The sequence below is a fragment of the Parus major genome, chromosome 1A, assembly GCF_001522545.3.
Source record: "Parus major isolate Abel chromosome 1A, Parus_major1.1, whole genome shotgun sequence".
Lineage (NCBI taxonomy): Eukaryota > Metazoa > Chordata > Aves > Passeriformes > Paridae > Parus > Parus major.
Genome location: NC_031773.1, coordinates 66,806,546 through 66,833,523, shown reverse-complemented (window position 1 = coordinate 66,833,523; position 26,978 = coordinate 66,806,546). Strand labels below are relative to the sequence as shown.

Sequence of the window (26,978 nt, the reverse complement as noted above, 5' to 3'; positions counted from 1 at the left end):
GCGCTCCTCTGAGAAGCCGAAATAAGAAAAGCCCTACGGTTCCTGTGGGCGTTCTGACACAGTCCCGGGACGTGTGACCGGGAGGAGGTTTGGTTCTGCAGGTCCTACACGGGTTTCCGTCACTCATGGCTTTGGCTTGAGGCGTTCCCAGCAGGGTCAGAGGTTGCAGCGCGGCCTCGCTGCCCTGCTCCTGTCACGGTTCTCTCTTGCACGCCCTTCTGGTTCCCATCACGGGACAATCCTTCCTCCCCTCTTTCTCACTAAGAGATTAAAAACACACAGTTTGGACTCTGATTTGCAAACTCCGCACTCCACCTCTCCTGATCGTTCTCCTTGTTGCTTGCTCTCCGAGGAGTGGCAGGGATTTTCCAGGTGTTCTCCGAGCCCGGAAGGTGGCTGTGCCTCAGATAAGGCAGAGAGCAGCCAAGAAAAGCTTTCTCTGCCTTTTCCTGGCTGGAGTTCCCTTTCTCCTCATTGCTGGGGAAGGGGAAGGTGCCGCAGCTTCCTGAGCAAAACCCGGCTGCAGCAGTGGGATGAATTAAAGCGGTGAGAATTCCTACAGTGTGCCTCTAAGGTGTGGTGGCTCGGTCATTATGAGTAGGTGGACAGTGGAGGGGGAGCAAAGGCAGCTGCTGTGGAGCAGGTAGGTCTCAAAGTTGGCAGGAACAGAGTTCAGGAGATTGTGGTGTCTTGTGCCTGTCATGAGAACCAGCACAGGCACTTTTTACAGAGCTGACATGAATTTAAATGATCAGCCTGTGGATGGAGGAGTGGGAGCTGTTTCCACTCACTGTTTCCACTGAGGAAATGTTGCCGCTTTCAAAAGTGAGCTAATTGCTCTCTGATGTCCCTGTTCACGGGCTGCTTGTAGGGACAGGTGAGTTTCAACTGCAGCCATCTGAAAAGCTGAAACAAACATTAATAATGGAGTGACAAAACGTCACTATCTGTTAGGAAAAACAGCTAGCAGAAAAGTCTGCAAACGCACTCCAGTAACTTTAAACTAGGGATGTGTCGTGCTTTTTCTTAGTAAATTCAAGGCTAAAATTAGTTGATGGAACCCAGGAAATTGAAGGTGAGGTCAGCTCAGTTCTGATAACTTGTTGCCATCCCTTCCAAGTGATCCTTGTTTAAACCAGTTGTGGTCAGCATGAGCTGGGTTGGATGTTCAGGATAGATGTAGGAAAGGGAATGGTGTGGCTGTGACCATGTTTAAGTGGCAGCTTCTAGCATCTGCCTTAGTCTGGCTGCTTTAAAGAGAGAACTGCACCTCCCTGCCATTTGGTCTCCCACTAAATACATATCTGAAATACAGCAGCATACTTAATATGGCACTTAACATATCTTAGTGCTGTGCCTTGGCTGGTGGCAGTGGTCAGAAAGAACAGGGTAAATCCTTGCCTTTATCTTTTATGGTTTATAACAACACTCACTGCTTCTGTGACTTCGGCACTTCAGCTTTTGAAGGTTTTATGAGCCTCTGCCAGCATCTTGAACACTAATTCAGGTGATTTGCTCTGTTTCCCACGCAACTCTATGTTAAATTATAGTTTTCTAACAGGGACATCTAGTGGTAAAATATATTTTTCTTAAAAATACACTGTTCGTGTCCTTTTCTCTGTCTGCTGTTTCTGTGCTTGTTACATAAAGTCATTATTGTGGTAGGTCTCTGATGTTGCCATTAGAGGGGATCTATTTGTTTATCACTGACAAGCCAATCTCTTCTCAAATCATGGCTTTCCTGTGTGATTTTTAAAAAAATAAATACATTTTTGTAAAATTCCTTGATTCTTCCCTCTTTATCTCCTTCCCTTGTACCCATCACTGCACCTTAGTAGAAGAAGATGTTTCCCTGGAATGAAAAACAGGTGCATGTACACAGATGGAAAGACCCTGATGTGCACAGTCAGAGGCTCACCAGCCTCATGCACTGATACATTTGCCATCTGAGAGTCATGTAAGGAAGCTGGACAAAGAATTTTACAAGTTTTTCATCCCACAAAGACCACAGAGTTCACCACGATGCCTGCAGGAATGGAAATGAATTTGCCTCTCCTGCTCTGCTCTCCAGGTCACTGGGTTATAATAGCCCAGATGTTTAATGTTTTGCCATGCTCCAGAAAAGTATCAGATGCAGCTTTTAATGTCACTTCACAGTGAAATATTGGAACATGTCAGTGAATATCTGTTTTGGAAGTGCAAGGTAGTTGCACGCTGCTTTGATATAACTGTGGGGATGCAGACACGTGGGGACACAGGGACCATCCCCTCTGCCCAGCACTTGGCATGGACATGGAAAATTGGGTTCCAGCAGGAAAGAGAGATGGATAAAACTGATAAAACTGTCACAGCTTCAGCAGAGAGATGGCACAATGGGGCTGGAGCACCTGTCCTGTGAGGAAAGGCTGAAAGAGTTGGGCTGGTTTAGTCCAGGGAAATGAGATTTAGGGCTCCTGAGGCAGTTCATACTGGATATGAGGGAAAACTTAGGGCAGACCAGTCAGGTGCTGGGACAGGCTGTGTAGTCTCCATCCTTGGGGACTATCAAAACCCACCTGAATAAATCTCTCAGCAGCCTGCTCTGACCTCAGAGCTGATGCTGCACTGCACAGGAGGTTGGAAAAATGATCTCCATAGATCTTCTAACCCAAATTATTCTATGATTATATGTTTTATTACCTCTGTGTCTCTGTGTATGTCTGAATATATATATATGCATATATTTGTATGTATTCTGAGTAATGAGTAATTAATTGCAGTTGTTTTGCAATGTTCTTGGATTCTAAAAAAAACCCCATTATCTATCTGTGTTGCTCAGACCCTCTAAGCTGAAGGGCCAAGAATACATTCATTATGTTCCAGCTGATATTTTTAATTATAGTTGGTATTTCTGAGCCATCTACATGTGAGAGCTAGCCTGTTGGTAAGTGGCATTTAGATAATGAAATGTTACATCCCTTTTCAAGACAGCATAATTCTGTTCTAATATATTAATAGCTGCTTTTAGCCTGTACTGTGGCTGTGGTTCTTCACTGTTCTAATACCTTTTGAATCTGCTGGGTAATTTTAATCAAATTTGAAGGACAAGTAGATGTCTTGGAAATAAGTAAGGCACTCCACTAAGGTGGAGTGACCAAAACAGTTCTTTTGTTGAGGGAAAGGCAGGTGCAGATCAGCAATTACATGAATTTTCATTGCAACTTGTTTTATTTTGGCGTTCATGCAAGTAACAAAAAAACATAAAAGAATGTTTTACTCATGGTTGGAAGGACCACATGAGGCCCGCTGGGTTTTTGGGGTGAGGAGATGTCTCAAGCCAGGGAAGAAGAGAGGGAACAACAGGGGATTTGGACCTGCAGGAAGCCAGGTCCTGATGTTGTGCATCTCAGTTGCTGAGGAAAGGTTTGGCAGTGGTTTCCAAAGTGCTTTGGAGGAGGATACCATGATCCATTTTGTGTGATCCATGAACAGCCCCATGTGATTTTGCTGATGGCACAGCAGAGCTGACTTCTGGTTCAGGGCTCATGCTTTGATGTCCTGCTTTGAGCATCTGAGTGCTGAGAACTTGGAGACTGAAATTCTGTCATATAAAGGAAGACCCACACAGAATTAAGGATCTGTTGGTCCATGTCAAGTGTCACTATGGAAAAATAACTATGGATTCTGTCTTGACAAAGCTGAATAACCCCCAAATCTCTGAACAGCTGACAACTGTAACAAGACCTGATCCCAAAGCCTTTTCTCTCCCTTCAGTGGCTTTGCTCAGCTCTGTGTGGCCAGCTGGGGTCAGCCTGTGGCCACTGAACTCCTCATTTCTTCACGGAAGGTTCAGGCCACAGTTTCAGTCTCTTCTCCCAAAATAACAGCTTTCATCACTTCCCTTCCCTGTTTTATCGTGTGCTCATGGTAAGAGCAGGAGCACACATGCTGTCTCTGGCACACAAAATGAAATAACCAGTTGAGGGGGGCAGCTTCTTTTGGGAACAGTGCTGCCTTAAAATGCTTGTGAAACTACTGCCTCAGGCATTCTTGAGCTTTCTGTTTCGCCATCTGAAGGGATGCCATCAACACATTTTTTTTAAAGCTTCTGTAAAGCTTAGCCTGTTTTATGAGGAATGTGTTAGGAAGCTTAGATATTTATGTAATTATCCTAATGAAGTGGTTTTATTTATTGTTTTCTGAGGAAATGCTCGGTATTTTTGGATTCGTGTTCTTCAAAGAGAGGAGATGAATTTCCTGTTCAGGAATTGAATATGATTTTTTCAAATGTCTTCAGAGAAAAAAGTAAACTAGAAGAGTGATTACAGAATATTGGCTAATTAGCTGTAGTGTAACTGCTTTAATTACTTTTATCCCTGAAGCCACATGACTGTGCAGATGACTAGCAGATGACTTATTTAAAAAAAAAAAAAAAAAGACGTGTTCACACTGCAAGGTTAATGAGCCTAATTAAATATAGTTTTCCTTAGCCAGATACTAAATCATAAAGCTTGGGGGAGTGAGGGAGGGGGAGAATCCAAAGGCAGTCAGTTCTATTTCAAAAAATGGTTTTATTCTGATATTTAATGAAAAAAAAAAAAAGAGAAAAGCTGGAATTATGAGTGAGTTTTCTGAATAAAGGCACTTAGATCTAACGATTTGATGAGACCTCACATGGCAAACTTTGAAAGTCTATTTAGAGACAATTACGCTGAGACATATTTGTTTTCACTTACCCATTGCATTAATTAATGTAGGAATGGGCTTGAATAAAAGGTCTGTGTTATATGGAAGTCTCCATCTGCTGCTGCATATTACCAGAACCTTTGTCCTTCCTTGCCGTGCCATTTTTACTGCACCATTTTATATCCTAGAGTAAAGCTGCATGATGTCTCACATTAAGTTATACAGAAAGGATGGAGTTCTAACTTTTTGTTAAATTATTTCTTTTTGTTTTGTTTTTTAATTCCCTGCCTGTGCTGTGCACTGTGGTTTGAGTTCCCACACTCAAAAAAAAATAATTGTGAGATCCACATTCTGTGGTCTTTCAGGGACTCTTGCATCCTATGCACAAAAATGAGATATTAGACGTTACTGAGTTGCCATGTGTCAGCTACCTTTGTGACTAGCCTTGAGTCACTGAAAACAGAGGGTAAAATGTGCCAGACACTGAAAGGGGGTTAAACCAATGGATTTTGTCAAATTTGCAAAGAACATGCAGTCAGCTATTGCTGATCAGCTGATATTTGGTGACTTTTACAGGAGACTTTGAGCAAAGCAAAAGTAGTAACTCATTTCCACTTCTACTCTCTTTCCACACCTTATCTCCCATTATGCATTGCCTTAATTCTTTTATTTCCTTTTTCCAAATGGATTTATAGTTGATTATTTCCTTTAAGCTGATCTAGTGTGCAGGGCTTTACATCCTGTAAAAGATTGCTTAGACCTGAATCAGGATACTCAAGAGTCAGGTGGGGTAGATAAATCAGCTGTATCAAACTGAATCCTCTACAATGACTAATGAAGAATTAACCTACTCATGGGTGAAATTTGCGTCCTTTCATTTAAATTTTCATCTTAAACATGAATTTTCCCTAACAGACTGGACACTGTCTTCATATTCTCCCAAAGAATTGGTTTTATAAATCATTTACTAGTTGGTTTTCTTGGTTGTCTTCAAAAATGTAGAAAGAGTAAGTTAGAGCAGACCAACTGAAAGAATCCTTATTAGAGAGGGAGAAGCTGAGTTCCTTATCTAAACTGCTTCCTTTGGTTTTATCACACTTTCCAAAGGGGCTGAAATGTCACTGTGCACCCAGGAGGGTTCAAAAGTTATTATAATAAATTATTAATAAAAAAGTTATTATAAGAAATGAGGTTAAGATTAAATGATGCAACCTCAGCACTTGGCATGTAGCAGAAGAATCATAACACAAAGTTTGTGTGTCCCTCCTCTGTTTATTTATTTAAGTGTCCTTATTTAAGTGTCCTTTATTTAAGTCCTCCCCCCATGGACTTTGTCAAATATTTAGTGATTTTGTCTACCAGCTTTTTTTGCTTTTTTTTTTTTTAAGTTTAAACCTTTTTTCTAATCAATATGCTCAAGGGAAATGCAATTTAACACTGTAGTAAAGAAGATTCATAGAGTGACATGCTCTTAATAAATTCAGTCACCTAGAATTATTATCTCCTGGTATCTGTCTATGCCCATGTCCATATTCTGACCTTAACTGGTGATGATATTTGATGATTGATGGCAGTGATTTGCTGATGATTGGTGGTTAATGATTGTTGATGTTATTTTCAGAGTGTTTTCATGGAATGTTTATACGACCGGTATTTAAAAGAATTATTTATGTTTTGGGATGTGAGAGATTTTAAAGATATTCCAATTTCTTTTTCCTGTGTACACTCATGAACTGTGTTTGTTAATATTAAAAATTACACTCTGGATTTACCATATCAGGAGAAATTTAAAGATTCAGGAGCCTGAACCTTCACTTCTCCTTTAGTTAGTTAAGCAATGGCCAATATTTGGTTCTTCTGACTCTAGACAGTTTCATTATTTTAGTACATGTTGAGCATCTGTTGCTCTTTGGGAATTCTGGAATCTAGAAATAAGTCATCAAGCAATGGCAGAAGGCTGTTTGTAGGTTTTGGGGGTTTTTCTCATGCTAGATGTATAATAAACTCCCCAGTCCAGGGCTGACAATGCAGTGTCTCTGTCTCAACAGCACTCAGTTAATTCACTTGTAATGGCACACAAACTGTGAAATACTCAGTTCCCAGACCATCCCCTAACAGAAATTGAGGTTATTTTGGACTGGTGATAAGTACACAAGCCCTTAGAAGGACATGAAAGCACAACACGCTCTTCAGAGGTTCCAAACTTTCTACAGCTTCCTTCTGAACTACCACACAATATATTAAAAGAAAACAGAAATAGATGAAGCTTTCTTTTTTTTTTTTCCTTTCTCACTCCAGAACTTGGCTGGATCTCAAAAGTGTATGTGAATCGACCTGCAGTGGTGAGGCATGCAGAACAAATTAAAAAATGGAAAACTGTGAAAGGTAATTGGCAAGTAAGTGCTCTTCTTATGCATTCTGTTCCTGTATTTTTAAAGCAGTCACTCTCCCTCTCCAGGCTGTAATATTGAATTTTTTTCAAGATACATGTAAACTTAAAAGATGTGCTTGTCCATGTCTCATTTTAGTAATTTGTATTTGATGATGATGGGATGGAATAAGGTGATGCATTTATCCAAACAAGTTAAAAACCTTATAACTCATGACTGGCAAAACTGCAAATGGATTTAAGTCATCTTTATTCATGAGTGGATTAAATTGTATATTACTATCCCTCCACATTTATTCTGTTTCCCAGACAGACTTCTCTGCATGATGCCTTCTTATTTTTTAATTTTAAAGCTGTAAGATATGATCATGGTCCCTGTCAAGTTTGACCTACCTGGATGATTTTTCTTTGCTTAAACATTCTCAACATGTGTGATTTCATTGCTTAACTAGTTTTTTAGCTAAAATTCAAAAATCCTGACTGGCTGTGGCATTTGGTGGGGGGAAGGAGCCTGCTAATGTTAGGAAAACTGACTTTTCAGCTGCTGAGATAAGGTAAATGGTTGGTTATTTTCCATCTTAGTATAAAAAGACAAACTGTTTCTCCATTCACCAAGCAGCTGTTCTGCAAACAATACTTGGGATGCCTCCCCTCTCTCTGCACACTGAACAAACTGGTTATGTGCAACAGTAGCTGAAAACCTCAAAACAGGAGGAAGGAGATGATGAAGGATTAATCTTAAGAGTGGAACATAAAAAAAATCAAGAATCATTTAATTATACTTAATTCTTAAAAAAGTTGTTCAAAATAGTTGACATCGTGTGACCATTCTGGAGTGGCTGAAGCTGTGTTCACAATGAGCACAGATTTTGGGATTACAGTTTGGGGATAATTTGATGTAGGTGTAAGATGCTACTGGAAGGTGATAGCAAAAGGTTTCCTGCCTCTTTTTCTGTCCTGGAAGTTTGTGCTTTTTATGTTATGATTAAATTTAAAAAACGGAGATAAACGGATGAGATTTGGACACCAGCTCAGCATTTCTTTAGAGTTCCTTATGTATTAAAAAGTTACTTGATACCAAGTTTATCAGCCTGAATTGGGAAACAGCATCAGTGAGAAGGTCCAGATGGTACTCCATAATCACAGCTATCCTCACATACCGTGGGTAATGTAAAAACAAAGTCTTTTGACTGAGGTTACCATGTAAATAGCAAAGAGAGAGCCACAGGCTCTGATTGCAGACACTCATTGGGAAGAAAGGGGTTTAGTGTCACTCCCACAACACAGCTGGAGCACAGATGTTTATTCCTAACACTTCTCCCCTCTCCTGTGGAGAAACACCAGTACTCCAGCAAGGTTTTACTTTGAAGGGTGTGAGAAGCATCTCTCTCCTCTGTTTGAACATTGTCAGGGCAGTCATGTGCTGTTTTCTTAGCAGAGGTGATTTTGAACCTGCACATGTTTGAATGTAAGCAGCATCACAGATTCCAATGCTGTAGCCTGTTTCCTAAAATATCCAACTGAAAAACCCTTTTAAAAAACCTGAAGTTTATACCAGCTCTTGAAACCCCCTGACTCCTACCTCTGTCATGATGACTATGATTCATGTCATAGGAGAGGAGACAAAAATTCCCTCAAAGAGAGGCTAAAAAAATACAAGTAAAAGTAATAGAAAATTCAAGTGAAAACCCCTTTCAAAGAATTATAGGGTGAAAGGAAGAACCAGAAACAGGCTGAGACTAACAGAGTCCAGGGATGGTTCATTACCCCATTGCCATTGCAAACTTTCACCCTGTACAAGTGCCCTGTAAGAGAAGTCAGTTTTGAGTGAGGCCATCACTGTAAAGGGGTGTTTTCTGGAACACCTTGAACAGATATTTCAAAATAATGTCTGAAGCTCAATTTTCATTCAGCAAAAAAAGCTCATAAAATTTTCAGTTATGCTTCTGTTGCATTCTTTGATTAATAAGTCTTTTAAAATCCTGAAGCATTTCCATCTAAAGAGTGTTTTAACCTTGTCACTTATCTCTTGCTCTGGGTGGGGGGAGGTGGGTTTTGCACCAAAATTACAGATGTTTTTTATTCCTGATTCACACAAAAAGGAAGTGGATCCTTTCTGTTTCATTAGATTGAGGACATGAACAAATATCTGCCAACCCTGTCCATCATAAGCCATTATTTGGCTGTCCTCCATGTTACATCCTATACATTTCCCCATTGGCAGAGTGGGAGCCAGGCTTCTTATTCCTGCATCTTTTAAGGCAATTTGGCTTTGGAAGTGCAAACAAATGCTCCATTCCTTGCTTTGTTCCCTTTGCAGGCAGCTTGGCTGCTGAAAGCTGTCACCTGCATAGACCTCACCACTCTCTCAGGCGATGATACTCCTTCAAATGTTCAAAGGCTGTGTTTTAAAGCAAAGCACCCAATCAGAGAGGATCTGCTCAAAGCCTTGGACATGCATGATAAAGGTATGGTAGCTTTTGGTGTGTGTATTTTGTAGAGGAAATTTTATTTTCTCGCTTTTCAGAAAGGATGTTGGTACCACCGATTGAAGTCGTGTGGACCAAAGGAGAATCAGGCCTCTGATTGAAGCCATATACATAAAATGTCAAAGATTAGTCTTTTTTTTTAAACTTGGATTTATGGACTCTTCAAACAGTTGAAGTATAAAATATGAGGTCAATTATCTGAGATTTTGAGAGAAGAGCATTTTAGCTGGAAATGCAGGAGGGCTGCACTAACATAAAGGCTGCTCAGTTGCTGCTGGGCTCAGTCTGACTCCACAGGTAAGAACAGAGCTCAGCAGTGCAGTTTCTCTTGCAGCAATTTGTTTATTAACTCTGCTTTGGCATTAAACTGTGAGTGTGTCGATAAAAATCTTAGAGTTTTAACTCCTGCTACTGCAGACTTGCTCCCAGGGTCAGGTGAAGGAATGTGAGGAGGAAACAGCACGAGGATTACCTGAACCATTAGAACAGTACAACAGACATCCCTGGGCAGTGCTCAGGATCCTTGTGAGAGCACAAGGGGGGTGAGGACAATGCCCACGTGCTCATGGAGAGGGTGGAATTCTCTGTGTGGAAAAGGGAGCTGTGCCTTTTGCAGGTATCACTGTTGGAGCGGTTTGTGTGTATCCTGCAAGAGTCTGTGATGCTGTGAACACCCTCAAGGCTGCTGGTTGTAACATACCCGTGGCTTCAGGTGAGCTTCATTCAAAAATATCCCATTAAATAATTTGATGTTATAAAGCACATAGAGAAATCCAGGAGTTTGGACTTGATTTTGTGGCAGGGAGTAAGGTGAAAAGGTGGTAGGAAAGGAATGGAAGGAGGATTTTCTTCTGGCATAATCTTTTGTTGTCTTTCAATTTCAAGCTTATCAGCAATGCCAAGTCTTTTTGCTGGAAGCTCTTCAAAGAGGCCTTTAAAATATATCAGGGTTTTTCTCACCTGGAAAGAAGAAATTGAGGTGGAGTGCTGGACAAATATCAGTGTACACTAAGTAGATGATGATGATGGGAGTTCTAATTAAGCTTTCTTAAAAACTTTGAAGTTAGATGATGATGGGAGTTGTAATTAAGGCTTCTCAAAAACTTTGAAGTTAGATGAGGTATTAAAAGCTAAGGTACATGTATTTTGTTCTTTTTTCACTGTTGTGTAGGGGAAAAACACACACTAAATGCATTTATATGTCAAAGAGAAAGACAATCTCTGACAAAGCCATTATTTTTTCCATTTCCAAAGTTACCTTTGGGTTTTGTACTTAAACATCATAAACATAATCTTAAATAGAACTCACTGAAAGCAATTTTTGCTATCTTGTGATTTCACCATTAAACAATATTATTATGATTTAACTCAAGATACTAGTTAAAAGAATTGGAAAAAATTAAAAATGTATATATTGCTTCATATATGAGCTCACTCCTTGTTTGCTCAGTTGGTAGAAGCAATAGATACTATGCTTTAATGTATTTTTGGAAACTTTTGGAACTTTTATGCTGTTCTGGAAAATATCAAGGCACATGAAAGGTCTTTTCACAAGATGCACTTAGCTTGCTGGACATTGTTTCTTGAGGGTAGAGCTAATGCTTCATGTGCATGAGGAGAGGGTAGGATGAGGTGCCTTTAGATTTTTTTGAATCATGGCAAGCATTAAAGAAAAGAATAACATTCAAACTTTTTTGTGTACTACTGGTATTTTCAATTTTATGGTCAATTTATAAAACTTTAGCACATTCATGAAACATTTCTTCCTTCTACCTGCACCCCTTTGATGGTAGTGGCTGCTGGGTTTCCATCTGGACAAACTCCTCTAGAGGCCAAACTGACTGAAATAAGGCTGGCAGTGGAATATGGTGCCCGAGAGATTGACATTGTCATCAGCAGGAGTCTGGTGCTGACTGGCCAGTGGGAAGGTGAGTAAAAAAGTTCCTTTCTCAAGGAACTTAAACCTTTCTGCACATGCAGGACCTGTCTTTGTCTCTTCCCTAAATTTCTCCATCAGTCCTTGATTAATCTGGTCTCTCCCCAGAGAGGAACTGATAATCTGGGGCTCTGAGCTAAATAAAAATGATTTAACCAAGTAATGCCAAAGGGTTGGACTTTTTGAGGGGAATGCTGTTGGGTGTTGTATCAGGCTGGGCAGGCAGAATGACTTTGTGGTTTGAAAATTCAGGTCTATTCCCTGTGCCTTTAGAGGATTTTGTGTACAGCATTAAAAAAATAGCAAGTAAAAGCCTAATTATTTGAAGAGTTTTGTTAGAAAGCCCAAGGGGCTGCTAATGTAGATGATACCTTTTTAAATATACATGTTTCAATTCTTGAGGAAAACACGTATTTCAGTTGTTTTCTTTTTCCTGAGAGTTGAGGTTACAAATTGACTGTTCGTATTATTATTGATGTTCTGGCGTCTGTAGACTACTACTAATTAGTAAGAACAATAATGCTGAAGATGGTTTTTGCTCTAATTGCATCCTTAATGTACTGTGAATGGTTTGCCTTAAGTGCTGACAGTGCTCCTATAACTAATCTCCATGTGAAGGTAGACACATCATTGTCTTGGAATGAATTTTCCACTTAGCTGTATAACACAGTGCCATAATATCCTATTTCCTTGGAAGACTCTATAATGCACCCCTGGCACCTGATTTTATTTAAGGAAATAACAGAAATCATGGTAATAGATATATTATATTTTATATATATTTTATAGACATTTGTTAACATAGATTTTTAGATGTAATATATAAAATATATTATATATATATATATAATACCTATATATAATATAAAATATATCTTATATATAAATATGTATTTATAACATTTAAATATTATATATTAATAAATATACTATACTATACTATAATATACTATGATATACTATACTATAATATAATATACTATACTATAATATAATATACTATACTATAATATATAATATAAATTTCTATAAAATAATACATATATTCTATAATATATAATAATATTATATTATATATTATATTATTTATATAATATTGATATATAATTATATAATATATAATTTATAATATTATATATTATAAATAATATATTATATAATATTATATATTATAATATTTATATAGATATATTATTTAAATAGTTATATTATTTATATAGATATATTATATTTTCTGGTTTTCTTTCAATTAACAGTTAGAATTGAACCAAAAGCCCCTCATGCTTCTGCATCTGTGTCTTCAGGACTGGTTTCCTTGCTTTAATATCTTGATAGTATTTGCATATCCATACTTTTGGCCTTAGTTATTTAAGGATTATATGAAGGAGAACTCAGAGGAGAAACACAGGGCTTGGATTGAGAGTTTGGGTCATGGCTGAAATGAGCTGGCCATGTGTTGTTGGCTCTCTCTGCATGGGAGGTGAATTATTCTTTGTGGTCACAAATCACAGGGGAGGAGTGCACAGACACAGCACTGATGGATGTGATATAAAGATGTCACTTTACTAAATAGGTAAATTAGGGATGGCTTTTAATTTGGCATGCATATTCTTTTACCCAGAGCTGAAGTCATGACAAGGTTGAAAGCCATCCTTATTTTGGTGTGGCTTATATAGTTGTTTTTTTTTTTTTCCACTGATAGCAGAATTCAGTTTATTTCCAAATGATTCCTTAAGTTTATTCGTGAATCTGAATCTGTTTGTGACATGTGTATACATGATCCTGAAAAAAAGCTACTTCAGAAATAGAATTTACTTGCCATAGAAATGCCACAAGGTGAAAAATTACAATGTTTAACATCTCTATTAAAATAAAAGATATTTGATTAGGTGATCTGGATTTTTGGTGAAAATCTGTGTTCTGTCTTCCTGTTTAGCTTTCTATAGATATGTTACCTGTGTGATTAGGGATAGTGCAGAATAATCAATAAAATACTTTTAATGAATCTAGAAGAAGGGACAAAGAAAGATCTTTTTAGGCTAAATCCCTATATTGCATAAAATTAAGTAGTGTAACAGTACCTGTGTTTAAGGTGCTTCATCAACTAAAGCTGCCTTGCAGTTCTAACTTATGCTAATGGTAATAATAATAATAATAATAATAATAATAATAATAATAATAATAATAATAATAATAATATACTTTTAGAAGCATTTTCTTATGCTGATAGTCTTCACAACTTCAGAAGTTAGTGGAAAAAAATCTTTGTGGTAGAGTGTTTTATCTCACTGTTCATTTTTAGCTTTTCTTCTAGCCTGTGCAATAATTGGGGTCACCACAATAGACTAGTGCTGCTTTGTGATTTGCTTCAAAGGCTTGTTTGGTTATTAAATATTTTAGTGTATGTCCAATTATGTCAAATGATTTTAAAGCAGTTCTTGAATATTGCTGGAGCTCTTTATGACACTCAGAATGTACTTTGCAGATCTTTGTGAAGTAATTGTTAAGATCTTTTAAATAATGCTGAATATGAAAGCAGCTTCATTGGACAGCTAAATTACATCAGAAAATAACATTAAATGAGATATAAGTTTATGAATTTACATACTTTTTATAACCTTTTAGCTTTTAAAGCAATGCTACTTCCAAGTAGTTTACTCAGCTATTGTCTTGTATTACTTGACAAAGTATGGATTAAACATAAATTATCAATTTGGATACTTCCTGTAGACACAGAATGTGGAATCTTTATGGAAGGAGCAATCAAGTTGACCAACAAATTGTTGAAATGTCTATTTATTATTCTTTTTCCCCCCTGTTATCAATATTTTCTGTACTTTCTGAGGCTGGGTGGGGTGCAGTAATGTTAGTGCTAGTCCCACACCTGGCCATGCTTCACTTTCAGTGGCTTCAGGAGCATTGTTAATCTATTTTCCAGTTTTCTCCATCACAATCACCTTGATCTTTTGGACTAACAAAAATCAAAACATCTTCTCATCTCAATTTCTGACATCAGTCATTGTGACTGATAGAAACACCAAATAAATTGATTTTTTTTTTTTTAAAGTGATTTTATCATCGCTTTTTTGAAGAGGAGATATTCCATAAAAAATTAAGCAGTGTGGGTTTTTCCTCCTTTAATATTTTCATTTCCTTTGTAGGAGATCTGGATTATCCCCTTTATTTTGTGATTTTTAGGAGAAATGTATTACACCAAAGTAACAGACCATCTAGACAATCTAGTGCAGATTACAGCCAGCAGAAATTATCAGGGATGCTTGTTTGGGAAATGTATAGGGGAAGGAACATTTTCTTTGCTGTATTTAATAGCTGCTAAAATTCAACATAATGTACTAAATATTTACACTGTTAGGAAAATTACAATAAAACTTACAACTCTAGTGTTTTATAACAGTGAAATTAAAACCACAGCTACAAAAGCATTTTTTTTCCCCTCCAAAATCTGAATTTTTCTGACTTCCATAAATGCATCTAGTAAAAGCAGATCTAGCTCATGAAAACTGTCAGGAATCTCAAGTGGTGCAAAGCAGAAGAGTTCTTATGTCACATCCATTTGAACAGCTAGGTCAGTAGAGCTACTGCAAACTGCAGCTGATATATTCCAGGTATATTCTATATATGTTGGCTTGCTTTGGGGTTTTTTTGTGGGATTATTGGTTTGGGTTTTCTTGGGTTTTTTGCTTTTTAAGGTTTTTTTTTTCCCCCCTGGCTTAAGATTTAGACTGCTTTTAGAATGGATAATATTGGTGCTTTGTTAAATATGCTGGAGAATACTGGCCATTTGCTTTGAGAGCTTTTTCTTTGTTTTTAGGAGTCAAAAAGAAAGTCTCTTGCAACCACTTCATGATGTTCTTAGCTCCTAGTTGAAAATATGCCTGCAGGGTTTTCTGTGATAGAGATTTTTGACCAAAAAATCCTTGTGCTACTGCTGGCAACCAGAGATGCTGTGGCTGTTGGTGTTCTGCACAGGTCACAGATATTCCTGCATTTGGAGCATCCAGCTTTGATCCTGCTGCTGCTCAGCTTCATGGAACTGAGTCCTCAAGTGCTTTTTTGGCACTTTTGGCAGTGCCTTTTTGGCAGCACAGACTGTGCCACAGGAAGCTCAGCACTCCTTGAAACCCTTGTACATTTTGAAGTGTGACTAACTCCAGCTATACTTTAGACATTTGCCCAAGATTTTCAGGATAATCCTGTTATTTGTGCTTTGATTTAAATCTGACTGAGTATTGAAACTGCTCCTTTTATTTTTAAAGGGAGTAGGATTTTTTTTACACTTGTTCTGTATCAAAGCAGTTGGGATTGGGATGCTCTGGTTAAATTACTCTGTCCCAAATGTAGCTGCATTTCTTCTGTACTTTCACTGTGGGGTTGAAAACACCCTGTGAATGTCAGCTATTGTCTGCAATAATTGGTCTTTGAATAAAGAACAGCATTTCTTACCTACACACCTGCCCCATTAAAGTGTGCCCACTTTTCCTCCACCCCAGCTAACCTGGTAGACACGGATGATTGAGGATCCCGAGTGGTTCCTGTCCGTGGGATGATGTGTGCTGGCAGGCAGTGAGCCTGCTCAAACGAGCTTGACGCTAATTGCATGTAAAACTACCTTCCAACTACGAGGGAGGGTGCTGGAGCTGCACTGCCAGGGAACAACAGCTGTGAGGATGTAATTTCTTTTCATGGAATCCAACCTAAATGTACATTTTGTTGATTTTATTTTGACATTTTTGGTGGCGTATCTCAAAGGTAGAGAAAACTTTTTCCTCTTGTTACCGAAACTGGAAGAAGAAGAAAGCTGCTTTCTCGGGGTTTTCAAAAGCTTCAGGAAAGAGCTTCTCCACAAAAAGAGATTTCATTTGGATCTAACATGAGCAGGGTTATTAAATGCACAAAAAAAAAAAAAATAGCACAGGTCCTTTGTGTTTCCTTTTTGAGCCTTGATTTGATGTAGGTTTCTGGAGTATCACCAATTGATCAATAAAACATGTTAGACTGCATGCTAGTACTGATTAATTCACACCTTTGGTACACAGTAAGAAACAAGGTGAAGCCTGGTGTCTATAAAGGGACTTGCTAAGTGCATCAGCCAGTTGTCTGCTAATGTGTGCAGCATGTCTCAGCTGGCCAGCCCAGCAATTCCAGCCCTGGACACCCTGGTGTGCCCATGGCATTGTTGGATGAGGGTCCTGCCACAGCTGGCAAACCCTGCCCTGCGCTTCCAGGTCTCACTGAAGGGCTGAGGGGAAAAGAAGTCTAGTATTGCTGAAAAAAATGAGTCTTTATAGCCTGGACTGGTTTAGCAAGACATATTTAAAGCTGTATTTTAGCCTTTTACCAAAGAACATTTTGCTTATGTGTTTGAAGATTGAGTACAGTTTGTCAAAAGGACCCTCGTGCAAAAGCATCCTGTTTGTTTGTTTTGCATCTTAGTTTTTTTAAAATTCAAAGTCCAGAACTGGTGACTATGCACTGTCAGAGCTGCTTTTCTCCCCACATTGGAGCAATCTTAAACATCCCTGAGTGACCAACTTCTGACAAATGCTTCATTAATTTCTAGCTCTTTTTAGTTTCCCTGTATGTAAATTTTTGTGGGAGCACTGCTGAATTTTACCAGGAGGGGTGGGAAGGTTTCACTGACCAGGTGCAGAGGAAAACATAGCTATCTCTGAATCCTGATTCAATGTGCTACCATATAAACCAGCTGGAAAAGCTGGTTTAAGATCAATCCTTACTGTCATAGCATTTTTTTTCTCCTGATGTAATCATTCATTTTGTACATTTGTAGTTTTGAGAGAACAGACATTAATAGCTATTAAGTAAAGTCTGAAACTGCACGGCGCTGTTAATTACCTCCAGTCATGTAATTTGCTGAACTTACAAAACTTAAGTTCCTGAGTGCTACAACTAATTATAAGATTGGAAATTAATCCAGAAGTGGAAATTACAGCCATACTTGAAAATCTCTCTCAGGCAACTTTGATCATTCCCACATGCTTTTATCCCCAGGTCTCTACGAGGAGATCCGTCTGTGCCGTGCAGCCTGTGGAGAAGCTCACATGAAAACAATCTTGGCTACAGGTGAACTGGGCTCCCTTGCCAATGTCTACAAAGCTAGTATGATAGCTATGATGGCAGGTAAATACACTTGATTCTCCTTTTAAGCTAAGAATGTCTCTGCTGTCTTATTTATGAGGCTTAAAAAATTCTAGTCGTGGAAGTTTGGTTTTGCTGATGGTAGGAGAAACTTGTGTAGCAATTACTGAAGCTGCAGGTGGAGTAATGTAGTGTGATTTGTTTTGGTGTAACCTACAAAAAACTGCATGAAATGTTGGGTAAGAAACTGCTGAATGGCAAGGGTTGTAGGAACGAGAAAAATTCGTTGTCAAACATCTGATCTGATCAGAATATTTAATATTTGGCCATTTGGGGCAGGCACATGGAGGCAGTTGTGGTGACCTACAGGACAGGATGTAGGTAGATGGCTCACAAGCTTGTTTTAAATGCAAGGGGAGCTTCCCTGTGAAGATTGATGCCAAAAGCTCTCAGTTTTGGTTTGTGATCACTTCTAACCCACTCTGAGAGGGCAGCTCAGGAAACCAAGCTTCCATACTTTGTAGGTGTTACATTTTTGCATAGCTTAGCACCCATTTGATCCCAGATTTTCAGCAGTATATTCTCTCTCTGCAGCTTTGGGTCTGTGCTGGTACAACTTTTCCTAGCTGAACCAGGATTATAGTTTTGTGTTCCAGTGCTATGCTGGAGATGCAAAATTGGGAATTGGCTTCCAGGCCACTTACTTTTCCCACCATGCTTGAAAGAGGGCTCCTCCTTTCTAGAAGTATAAAAATATACTAAGAACCACTTGGTTTAGTCTGTCTTGTAAACTTCCCCTCATTTTTTGTGGTTTTCTTTTTTCCTCCTTTTTTTTCTTCAGACTGAAAATTCTTACTTTAAAGCAAGAAAAATGTAATCAAGTGTCTTGTCAGTATTTAAATAAATATTCAGCTTGATGCTGACCTCACTGTTACCATACACAATTCTGTGCTTCTCTGATTCAAGTGGAATGGAGAGCATTTCAGCCTTCTAACAAGCCCAGCTACAATGTCAATTAGTATCATTAGACACAGAGGATCAGTATTGTGCCACTTAATATTGCTTTTAATTAGAAGAGGTGTAAGAAATACAAATTTCCTTTTATTTAAACTGATGCACTAATCATTATGATCACTTTTTGTACCACTGAGTAGTGAAGAATTCAGCTTGTAAAGCATTTTACCATTTTCAGGATTTTGCTGGTGTAGTTTTTTTGAAATACAGCAGATGGCTCTATTGTTAATGATTTTCCTTGCCTAGTTATTCACTGTTCAAGATACTTATCCATCTGAATACATCCAGTAATTTCCTTATTTCAATCTTTAGCTTTTTCTTTGTGGGTAGGCATAAAAATAAGAATTTATTTGTGCTCCGCATACAGGCATTGAGAGTTAGGTTTTCAGACTCCAGCTTGTCAGAACTGCTGAGAGCCTCAAATTCCAGTTGAATTTTGTTTTATTGGTATCATTTTGGGGAGAAAATGAATCCATAGTACAGTGGATTCAACTGTATCTGGCTTTAAAAGTTTTTGCTGCTTCTGACCAGTTCTTCCTGTCCTTTACAACTAAATACAGTTCTTTCAGTTGTGCTGTTAGAAATGCTCCTCATGTGTCATTGTAAGCTGAGTTTTCAAAGAATTACAATTGAAAATTATTCCAGAAAAGGGTTAACCAGTTTTCTGTGGGGCTTTTGATTGGTTTGCAGTGTTTTAGGTTTTGTTTTTTAAATGGTCACAGCCTCAGTAATCTGGTCCACAGCCTTGCATTGCATGCAGTTGTATCAGTGCAAATGAGGGTGTGCAGTCCTTAAACTGTTCTCACTTCACTGTCCATGATGCCAGCCTAGCACGTGGGGAGCACAAAATCCTGGGGTTACAGATGTTTGCAGTGCCTTGCTGAGCATGCACACATCCACCAAGGCCCTGCAGCACAAAGCCACCAAAGGTATATTATATATAGGTTAAATATATGTGATATAAAATATTAATATAATTAATATTATATATAAGATATATACTATATAATGATATCTCAATATATAATATTCTATATATTATGTTATATATAACAATATAATTATATATAATATGAACTTGTATATTATCTATAATTTTCATCTGTTTGAACTGGTGCCTCTTGACTCCTATTATCTCTGAAATAATTCTTCATGGCTGCTTTTCTCCCTTCTCCAGTACAGTCCATAAGGAGAAAGACATCAGAATGGGAGGAGGCACACAGGTATCTTAAATTCTTTTAACTGTGCCTTTTCCAACTTGACTGACACACCATAAATTCTTCTGGAATATTTAAGAAGCTATTTCTGAGTGAAAGAGGCTGACATCCCTCTAAGGACAGTGAGTCACCTGGCAGGAGTAATCTCTGCAGTGCTGAGGAGGACAGGATGGCAGGGAGATTTGCACAGCAGTGCCTCTGTCCCACTGCCAAAGGAGCACACTGATTTTGGAAAGCTGACTGAGACAAAAGCCTAGCACTGAGTCAGGGAATTTTGGGCCATTGGTTTAGAGTATCCACTGCCATTTCTTGGGCTTCTTCAAGTCCTGGTGTTGATTTCAGTGCATGAGCTTCTAATTAAACTGACTGCATTTTTGACTCTGCTTTGGGGACAGAGAATGAAGTAATTAGTGGTGTTGAGTGTCTGGTGTATCCTTGTGTAAATCATGTCCATTTTTGCAGGGGACACTCAAGTCTGTGCCTGAGTAGTCTCTTGGAATAAACAATCCTAAGGAGCACATGACTCCCCCATGCTGGTTGTAACTATTACATATTTCTTCATTGAGAATTTTCAAGAAGAAATTTCTCAATTTCTTCTTGAGAACACTCAAGAAAAGAGTTCTTGTACATAGTATGAGAGGTGGGCCATTTTTAAACTTCTGTTTCTTGACACAAACATCAGAAACAGCCAAGGAAGGCAGACAAGGAAGGGAAAGATGAACTTGTAGTAGGAGAAGAATACTTCAGTAAAGCTGCTGATGACTTAATTGCATGTTTTGCTCATATATAAGATTTTTATTCTGGAAAACCATATTACCTAATTACAAGTCTTTATTGTACTGTGTAGCAATTCATAATCATTAAGATAGGCAGACTAGGAAGGAGGTGGAGGAAGTGATGAAGTAAAGGTACTTTGAAAGTGAAAACTTGATCTGTGTCATTTTGACTGTGAAAACCTCTCCTTTTATGCCACACTTTGGGATGCTGAGGGAGCACAGCAGTGACATGTGAAAGATACTTGTTTTCTTTATTTATATCTACACAAGTACCTGTGAAAGGAGCAGAAAATAGTGATGCGTGTTCTTCTGCAGCTCTGCTGATGTATGGGTTTTAAACAATTTTTTCATAGGTCATTAAACAATTAGTCAAATAAGTGGTATGTGGAGATACTGACTAATACAAACATTGGATTTAAGAAGGGAATGAGTGCTAAAACAAACCAATTGCTAAAGTCTCCAGCACAAAAAATCCTGCAAGAAGTAGCAGAAGGTGTCTGAAGCAGTAAGGTCTCTCATGTCTAGAAGGGGAAAATTAAAACACATCAAATAAGTGAGCAGAAATGGTTTTAGATCCTTTGATGCTGTTCATTCCAAAGTGAACAGAAATAACATAGCCAAACAGTGAGGAAAAGCTTGGTGTTGCAGTTCACAGGAGAGAGAGAGATGGTTTGGAACATCACAAAATAATGCCTGGCTCCACAGAGCTTTTACCTCAGCTCTGAATAAGATTTTTATCCTGAGGTCGTCATTAGGGAAGACAAACTCTAAGATGCCAATAGCTGTTGCTGTTGTGAGCACTTTGTTGCACAGATCTGTTCTGAGCAGGGTTATGGGGTGTGGCTGTAAACATGCTAGCAGTCATCTGAGTGCAAGGGCTGACTTCCTACTGCTGGATGTGGACCAGAAAGAGCCAAAACTTCTGCCAGGTGACTGTTCCATGAAAAATGAGAGGCCAAGGGAAACCAAACTAGCAAAATCAACTGAAAAGCAAGGCATGCTTTGCTCAAACATAGGAAACAAGACTACTGAATAAGTAATAATACTTGGCACTTAGTACTTTATGTCTTCAAAGCACATAACTGACATTGGCAGAGTAAGTCTTACAATTGCCTTTTGAAATATGAGACAGAGATAATAGCAGACAAAGCAAAAGTCAAGCTGAGATCAGTTGTTGGAATGCATGGAATAGAAGCATCTCTGAGTCCCTCAGAGAGAGAAAGAAATACAGGGATTGAATTGAAGCCTTGAGAGAAATAAAATATTTTAAGCCATAGACATGAAATAAGGGTGTAAGTTTTAGTTTTAAGTAAGTAGAAATATCTCTTAAGTGCCTTAAGAGACTGTTAGCTAGTAAAAAGCCCTAAAGCCTAGTTTAAAGTTCAGTACTGTTACTTTTTACAGATTTAACTTAGTTCTACACATAACAAAAACAGAGCTTGCATTTCTAGATGGAAGAGATAAAGCTGTTTACATAAATTGATAATACTCTATACGTAAATTTTAGATAAGAGCTTCCACTACTTTCTTATGTTAGAATTAAGATTAGATTGGTGTAGAAAGAATGTTTTAGAATAGTATTTTTAGCTGATTAGTTGATTTATGAATATAATCCCCCTGTATTGAGGTGAAAATTCATCATCATCACAGCACAGAAAGAAGAAGAAACTGCTGCTTTTGCTCAATATATCGGGACTTATGCCAGAAAAGTTTTAGCACAGACTTTAACACTCTGAACTCCTCACCTTTGAGACTGTATTCATACAATAAACAACTTGGCAGCAACCAACAACTGCTCTTGTCTCTTTGAGATCCATGCAAAACTCTACAAGTTGTGAGTTTCTGGCTTGAAGTCTCATGCTCAATCCAAAAATCAAGGTCCCCCCTCAGTGCCTTGTGAGTTGTATTATGTGTTGGTTTAATTACATGTCTACAACTTCAGCTGTCATTTGATACTGTCAGTCAATTAGAGCCCAGAGCATTTGCAAATGAAAGGCAAGCCAAGGGAGGAGGCTCTGTAACACAAAAACCAAATTTCACTTTGTGTCTTGTTTTGCCTCTCTGAAATACAACCACTGTGTTGAGTTGATGGTGTATTTGGAAAGGGTACCCTCTACCTGTGAAACACCCATCAGAAATCAGGGGCAGTGTGTGTCTGTCTTCTTCTAGAGGCAGCTCCTTTCTCTGGATGTGATCTGTCTCTGAATGCTCTCCAGGGTGGCAGGTGATGCTCAGCTCTGGTTTGGAGGTCCAGCATGGGGCTGGGGACAAGTTAGTGAGTCCTGACTCTCAGGAGTGTGTGGGAAGAGTACTTAATTAGCACTGACTGGTGCCTCCTGAGCCTTTCTTGGCCACTGTGTTCAATGTAGAGGTGGCTGCAGTTGGCTGCTTAAGTGGCTTATCAGGGCAGTGATTATTGCTGTGGAGTTATCCTGGGTGTCAGTCACTTCCCTGTCTGCTCCAGATGTCCTGCATTCTGTGGTTGTTCAAAGTTAGCATCACTGAAAGTTTAGTACAAAGAGTGGAAAACCGAGATGCAGTGTGGCAGTCTGTCTCAAAGTTTTGAATGATATCATGGACTAAGAAAGTTTTTGAATTAAGTGTAAGATCAAAAGATGGCATATCTTTAAATACAATCAGCCTAAAAGAGGTTGGAACAGAAACAAGTGACTTCATTTGTTCTGGTACAGAATGGGGAGAAACAAAAAAAGCCAGCAGTATGAAAATGCAGATAACAGCATGTTCAGTGAGGCACTACAAGGATGCTCCCTTAAATGAGGTAATTGCCTACAAGCTTAGCAGTGATACTGCAGCTAATCACTAGAAATAATGTAGGCGTGATAGATAAGCTTGGAGTTGAAAAGTTCCAACAATGCAATCACAATATCCTCAGGTTTGAATTGCTGATGAGAGGCCATGCAAAGACTAGTAGCAAAAAAAGAAAAAGAAAAAAAGTGGGGCTTGAGTAAAGCAGACCTTGAAGGAATGTGAAATGAGACTTAAAAATCTGTCTGGAGCTCAGTAATATATGTGTAGGGAATAGGGAATCAGAAGTGAAGGAATGGAAAGTGGTTGAGACAGGCTAGGGCAGGCTCTCATGAAAAGCCTTTCCAGTTGAGTCAACAGAACCCTGCATGGGTAACTAGAGGACAGAAGTAACACTTAAGAGAAACAAAGATGTTGGGGGAAAAATAAAGATACAAAGAGTCTGTGAAGTGAGAACAGAGTTAGAGTGCATACAGTGAAGCCTCATTTGTTTGCAGTTTGTTAAAAACCCAGACGTGCATGCAATGGCACATTTTGTTATGCATTTATTTATGTGCTTACTGAAGTGTGTGCCTGCCTACACAGCCATATCTGAGGGGAGATCTTGGTTTGGGGCCATTCATATTTGTCAGAGCAGGATGCCTGGCAACTCTGCTAATTTTGTGCAAGGTCTGTTCTATTAATGGTATTCTCCTGTAATCAGAAAATAAGAATATATACCCTCCAGTGAAGTCAAAGAAGAAATACAACTATAAAACAGTGTAAAACTTGTCAGCTCTGTACCTGTTTGTTTGATTTTGTGTTTTCCACACCACCACCTGGCTTTCTCCCTCCACCATCTCCACTTACAAATAGGAACAGTGCTGTTTCCAAGCACTTCTCACCAGAAGAGCACCAAGTCAGGAAACCAGAAGATGGCTTTGAGGTTGCAGAATGACTTCCAGCACATCACATTGCCTCTCTGGTTTTATGTGTGTAAAATTAACACTTGCACGTTTTATAGCACCTCTGTGAGGCTTAGTAAATTAAGATATAAACAGAAGTTTAATTTCTCTCATTACAAGGTAGAAATTTATGCTTTGGAGCTGGGTGTGAAATAGTGAGTGGGCAGGTACTGACAGGACAGCACAGTGTTGAGAGGGGTCAAACTTCTATTAGCAAATTACCCTCAGTGCCTGAATAGCACTTTCCTTTTGCTGGTATTCAGGATCTCTCCAAAACATGTTAATTAAGGAATATCTAAACGGTATATTTTCAATTTATAGCAGCTGATGCAGAGAGGTGAGAAAGCACCTCTGTTGGGTTAATTTTCCCCATGAATGAAACCTTGTCTCTATGTTAAATAACTTGTTAGAATTTGTGTTAAAACTTCTGAAGTTTCATATCACCTCAGACTCAGAAATTGTTGCACAGTGAATAGTTCCAGTCAAACATGCCAGCAAAATAACAGGGCTTCCTAGCAAAAAAACTTTGCATCTGTGAAGCTCCAGTATTGAAGGTAATGATTTGAGAGAATGCAATTTTAAAACATGGAAATATTATGTAAAATCAATAGATGTACTGGGTACTATTTATTTCTCCAATATTTCAGGTTGGGTTTTTTTTTTATTCTGTCAGCAGCAGGTGTTAAATTCTACTAAACCAGTGAAAAATAGAAATAAATATTTAATTTACTGTACCTATCAATTATATAAAATTGGCTCATGAAATATTAAAGTATCTTTTAAGAGATTGCAAATAGGAACACTAGTTAGAAAATCCAGTTCCTTAACTATAACTTAATATAGATGTGGAAATAAAATAAGCATGATTTTAGGGTTGTAGGTCCTGGATATTTAATTTTTTTTTTTTTTTTGACTGTTGTTGCTTTTTAAGGTATCAAGGCCTAGTGGTTGTGCCTGTCTAATTTGAAGATATATACTCCTGGCAGCAGCAATGTGGGTTTAGACTTTTGAAGAGAAATGTGTTGAGTGGAAAAATACATCAGGAATATGTGATCTTTAATGTCATTAGTTTATTTTAAAAATATTTAGATATTCACTTGACTATACCATTTAATCATAAAGACACAGAAAAACAATGAGATGAGCACAAACATAAGTGAAATACCTGAGGCATGAAAGTGGGACAAAAACAAGAAGTTTCCCATTAGGAGGGCATCGATTGTTTCCTTATTTGAGTGTTAGAGCTATATGTTAAACACACTGATAAAAAGTGTAAAAAAATATATATATTATATTTATATTCATATATATCTTTATATGTATATTTATACTTATATTTATATATACATATATAAATATAAAATATATATATTTTATTTTAGTTGCACAAACACATTCCTCACTGAGCCACACAGGAGTGGTCAAATGCAAATGCATTTATCATAGAATATGCTCATTTCAATGGTGTTTGGAAACAGACTCTTCCAGCTTGCCTCTGTGGTTGCTTGCAGTGTTTTTGATGAGTTACACAAGGAACCTGAATTTCCTTGGGTTTCTTGAAGGTTGTCTCCCAGTCTTCCTGTGTTCCTCTGGTTCTTGTTGCTCAAATTGTGTTGGGATGATAATGGAAAGAATGGAAGAGACTCCCTTCTTTGATACTGTGCTTTGGGATTTCATCCCCTGGGATATGTTCCTCATTTGGTTTTGTTGTTTCTTTGTTTGTTTTTTTCAATTCCTTTTCAGAAATTGTAGTTTTTAAATTCAGTCTATCTCAGAGAAGACAATTTAGATTTCTGCCTGTGCTTTCTAGTTACTAAAGACAATAGCTTTCCCAGAGGTGTCTGTAGTAGTTCTTCTTCTGAGGGGATTTTTCAAAGACTAAATTGACAGCAAAGGCCATAGTCTTCATGGCAAGTCAACAGGGATCTGACATCTGATTGTCTTTTGTACCTTTGAAGTTTCTTTCCTGCTAGCATTTGGGTTATAAAGTGATTTCTCTGCAGTGTACAACTGCAGCTGATTTCTAAAGTTGAGTTCTTGCTAAATCTAAGGTATAGAAAAGATTCCTCCTTTGGTGAAACCAGGAGCTCTTTCCAAGTATAACATCTTCTTTCCATCACCTTTGCAGTCATGTTGCCAGTCCAATGTGAAGGAGTGAAATCTTGTAGTTTTTCACAAAGATCTCTTAATTCATCTCTTAATTCAATGTGGACCAAAAAGGAAACAAGGGATGATGTTCCATATTCCGTGCATCACACTGAAATTATGGAATACAAAATTGTGAGACATGTGTCTTCAAAAGCCTCCTTCCCACTCCTGGAAAGTGATCTCAAAGTACAAAACCTTACCCATAAGTGGAGCTGTGGGACAGAGAGCTGACCCCAGGATGTGGAAGCAGCTTGGTGGGGTATGATGGAGAGGGCTGCTGTGTTTTTTGGGAATCCTAGTCCCCAGGAAGAGGAGGGATGGCATTTTTCAGCTGGTTCTCTGCTACCATGGCACCATGTACATGCTGTTGATAGCTAACTAGCCAGGTTTATGTGGTAATCAGGCACTGTGTTTGCTCTGGATCTCAGCAAATGCAGCTTCTCAGCAGCTTCCTTGGAGCTTCAAGGCAGAATCCTCCAGGAACTTCAGCTGGCTGGGCTCTGTGCTGTTGTAACAA

At 38.4% G+C, this 26,978-nt stretch overlaps 1 protein-coding gene across 2 annotated transcripts in view; it reads left to right on the top strand.

The window, feature by feature from the left end:
* The first annotated feature begins 208 nt into the window (after nt 1-208).
* Nucleotides 209-26,978, top strand: part of DERA (deoxyribose-phosphate aldolase) — a 43,760-nt gene continuing 16,990 nt past the window's right edge. Inside the window, exons 1-6 of one of the 2 annotated variants that reach the window (XM_033514420.1) lie at nt 209-546; nt 6,964-7,050; nt 9,375-9,522; nt 10,160-10,255; nt 11,337-11,471; nt 17,510-17,638. In XM_033514420.1, the coding sequence (XP_033370311.1) occupies nt 9,510-9,522; nt 10,160-10,255; nt 11,337-11,471; nt 17,510-17,638 (373 nt within the window). In that variant the 5' untranslated portion in view covers nt 209-546; nt 6,964-7,050; nt 9,375-9,509. Of the gene's footprint in view, nt 547-6,963; nt 7,062-9,374; nt 9,523-10,159; nt 10,256-11,336; nt 11,472-17,509; nt 17,639-26,978 lie in introns of both variants that reach the window. The other variant, XM_015628882.3, reaches the window with a different exon arrangement.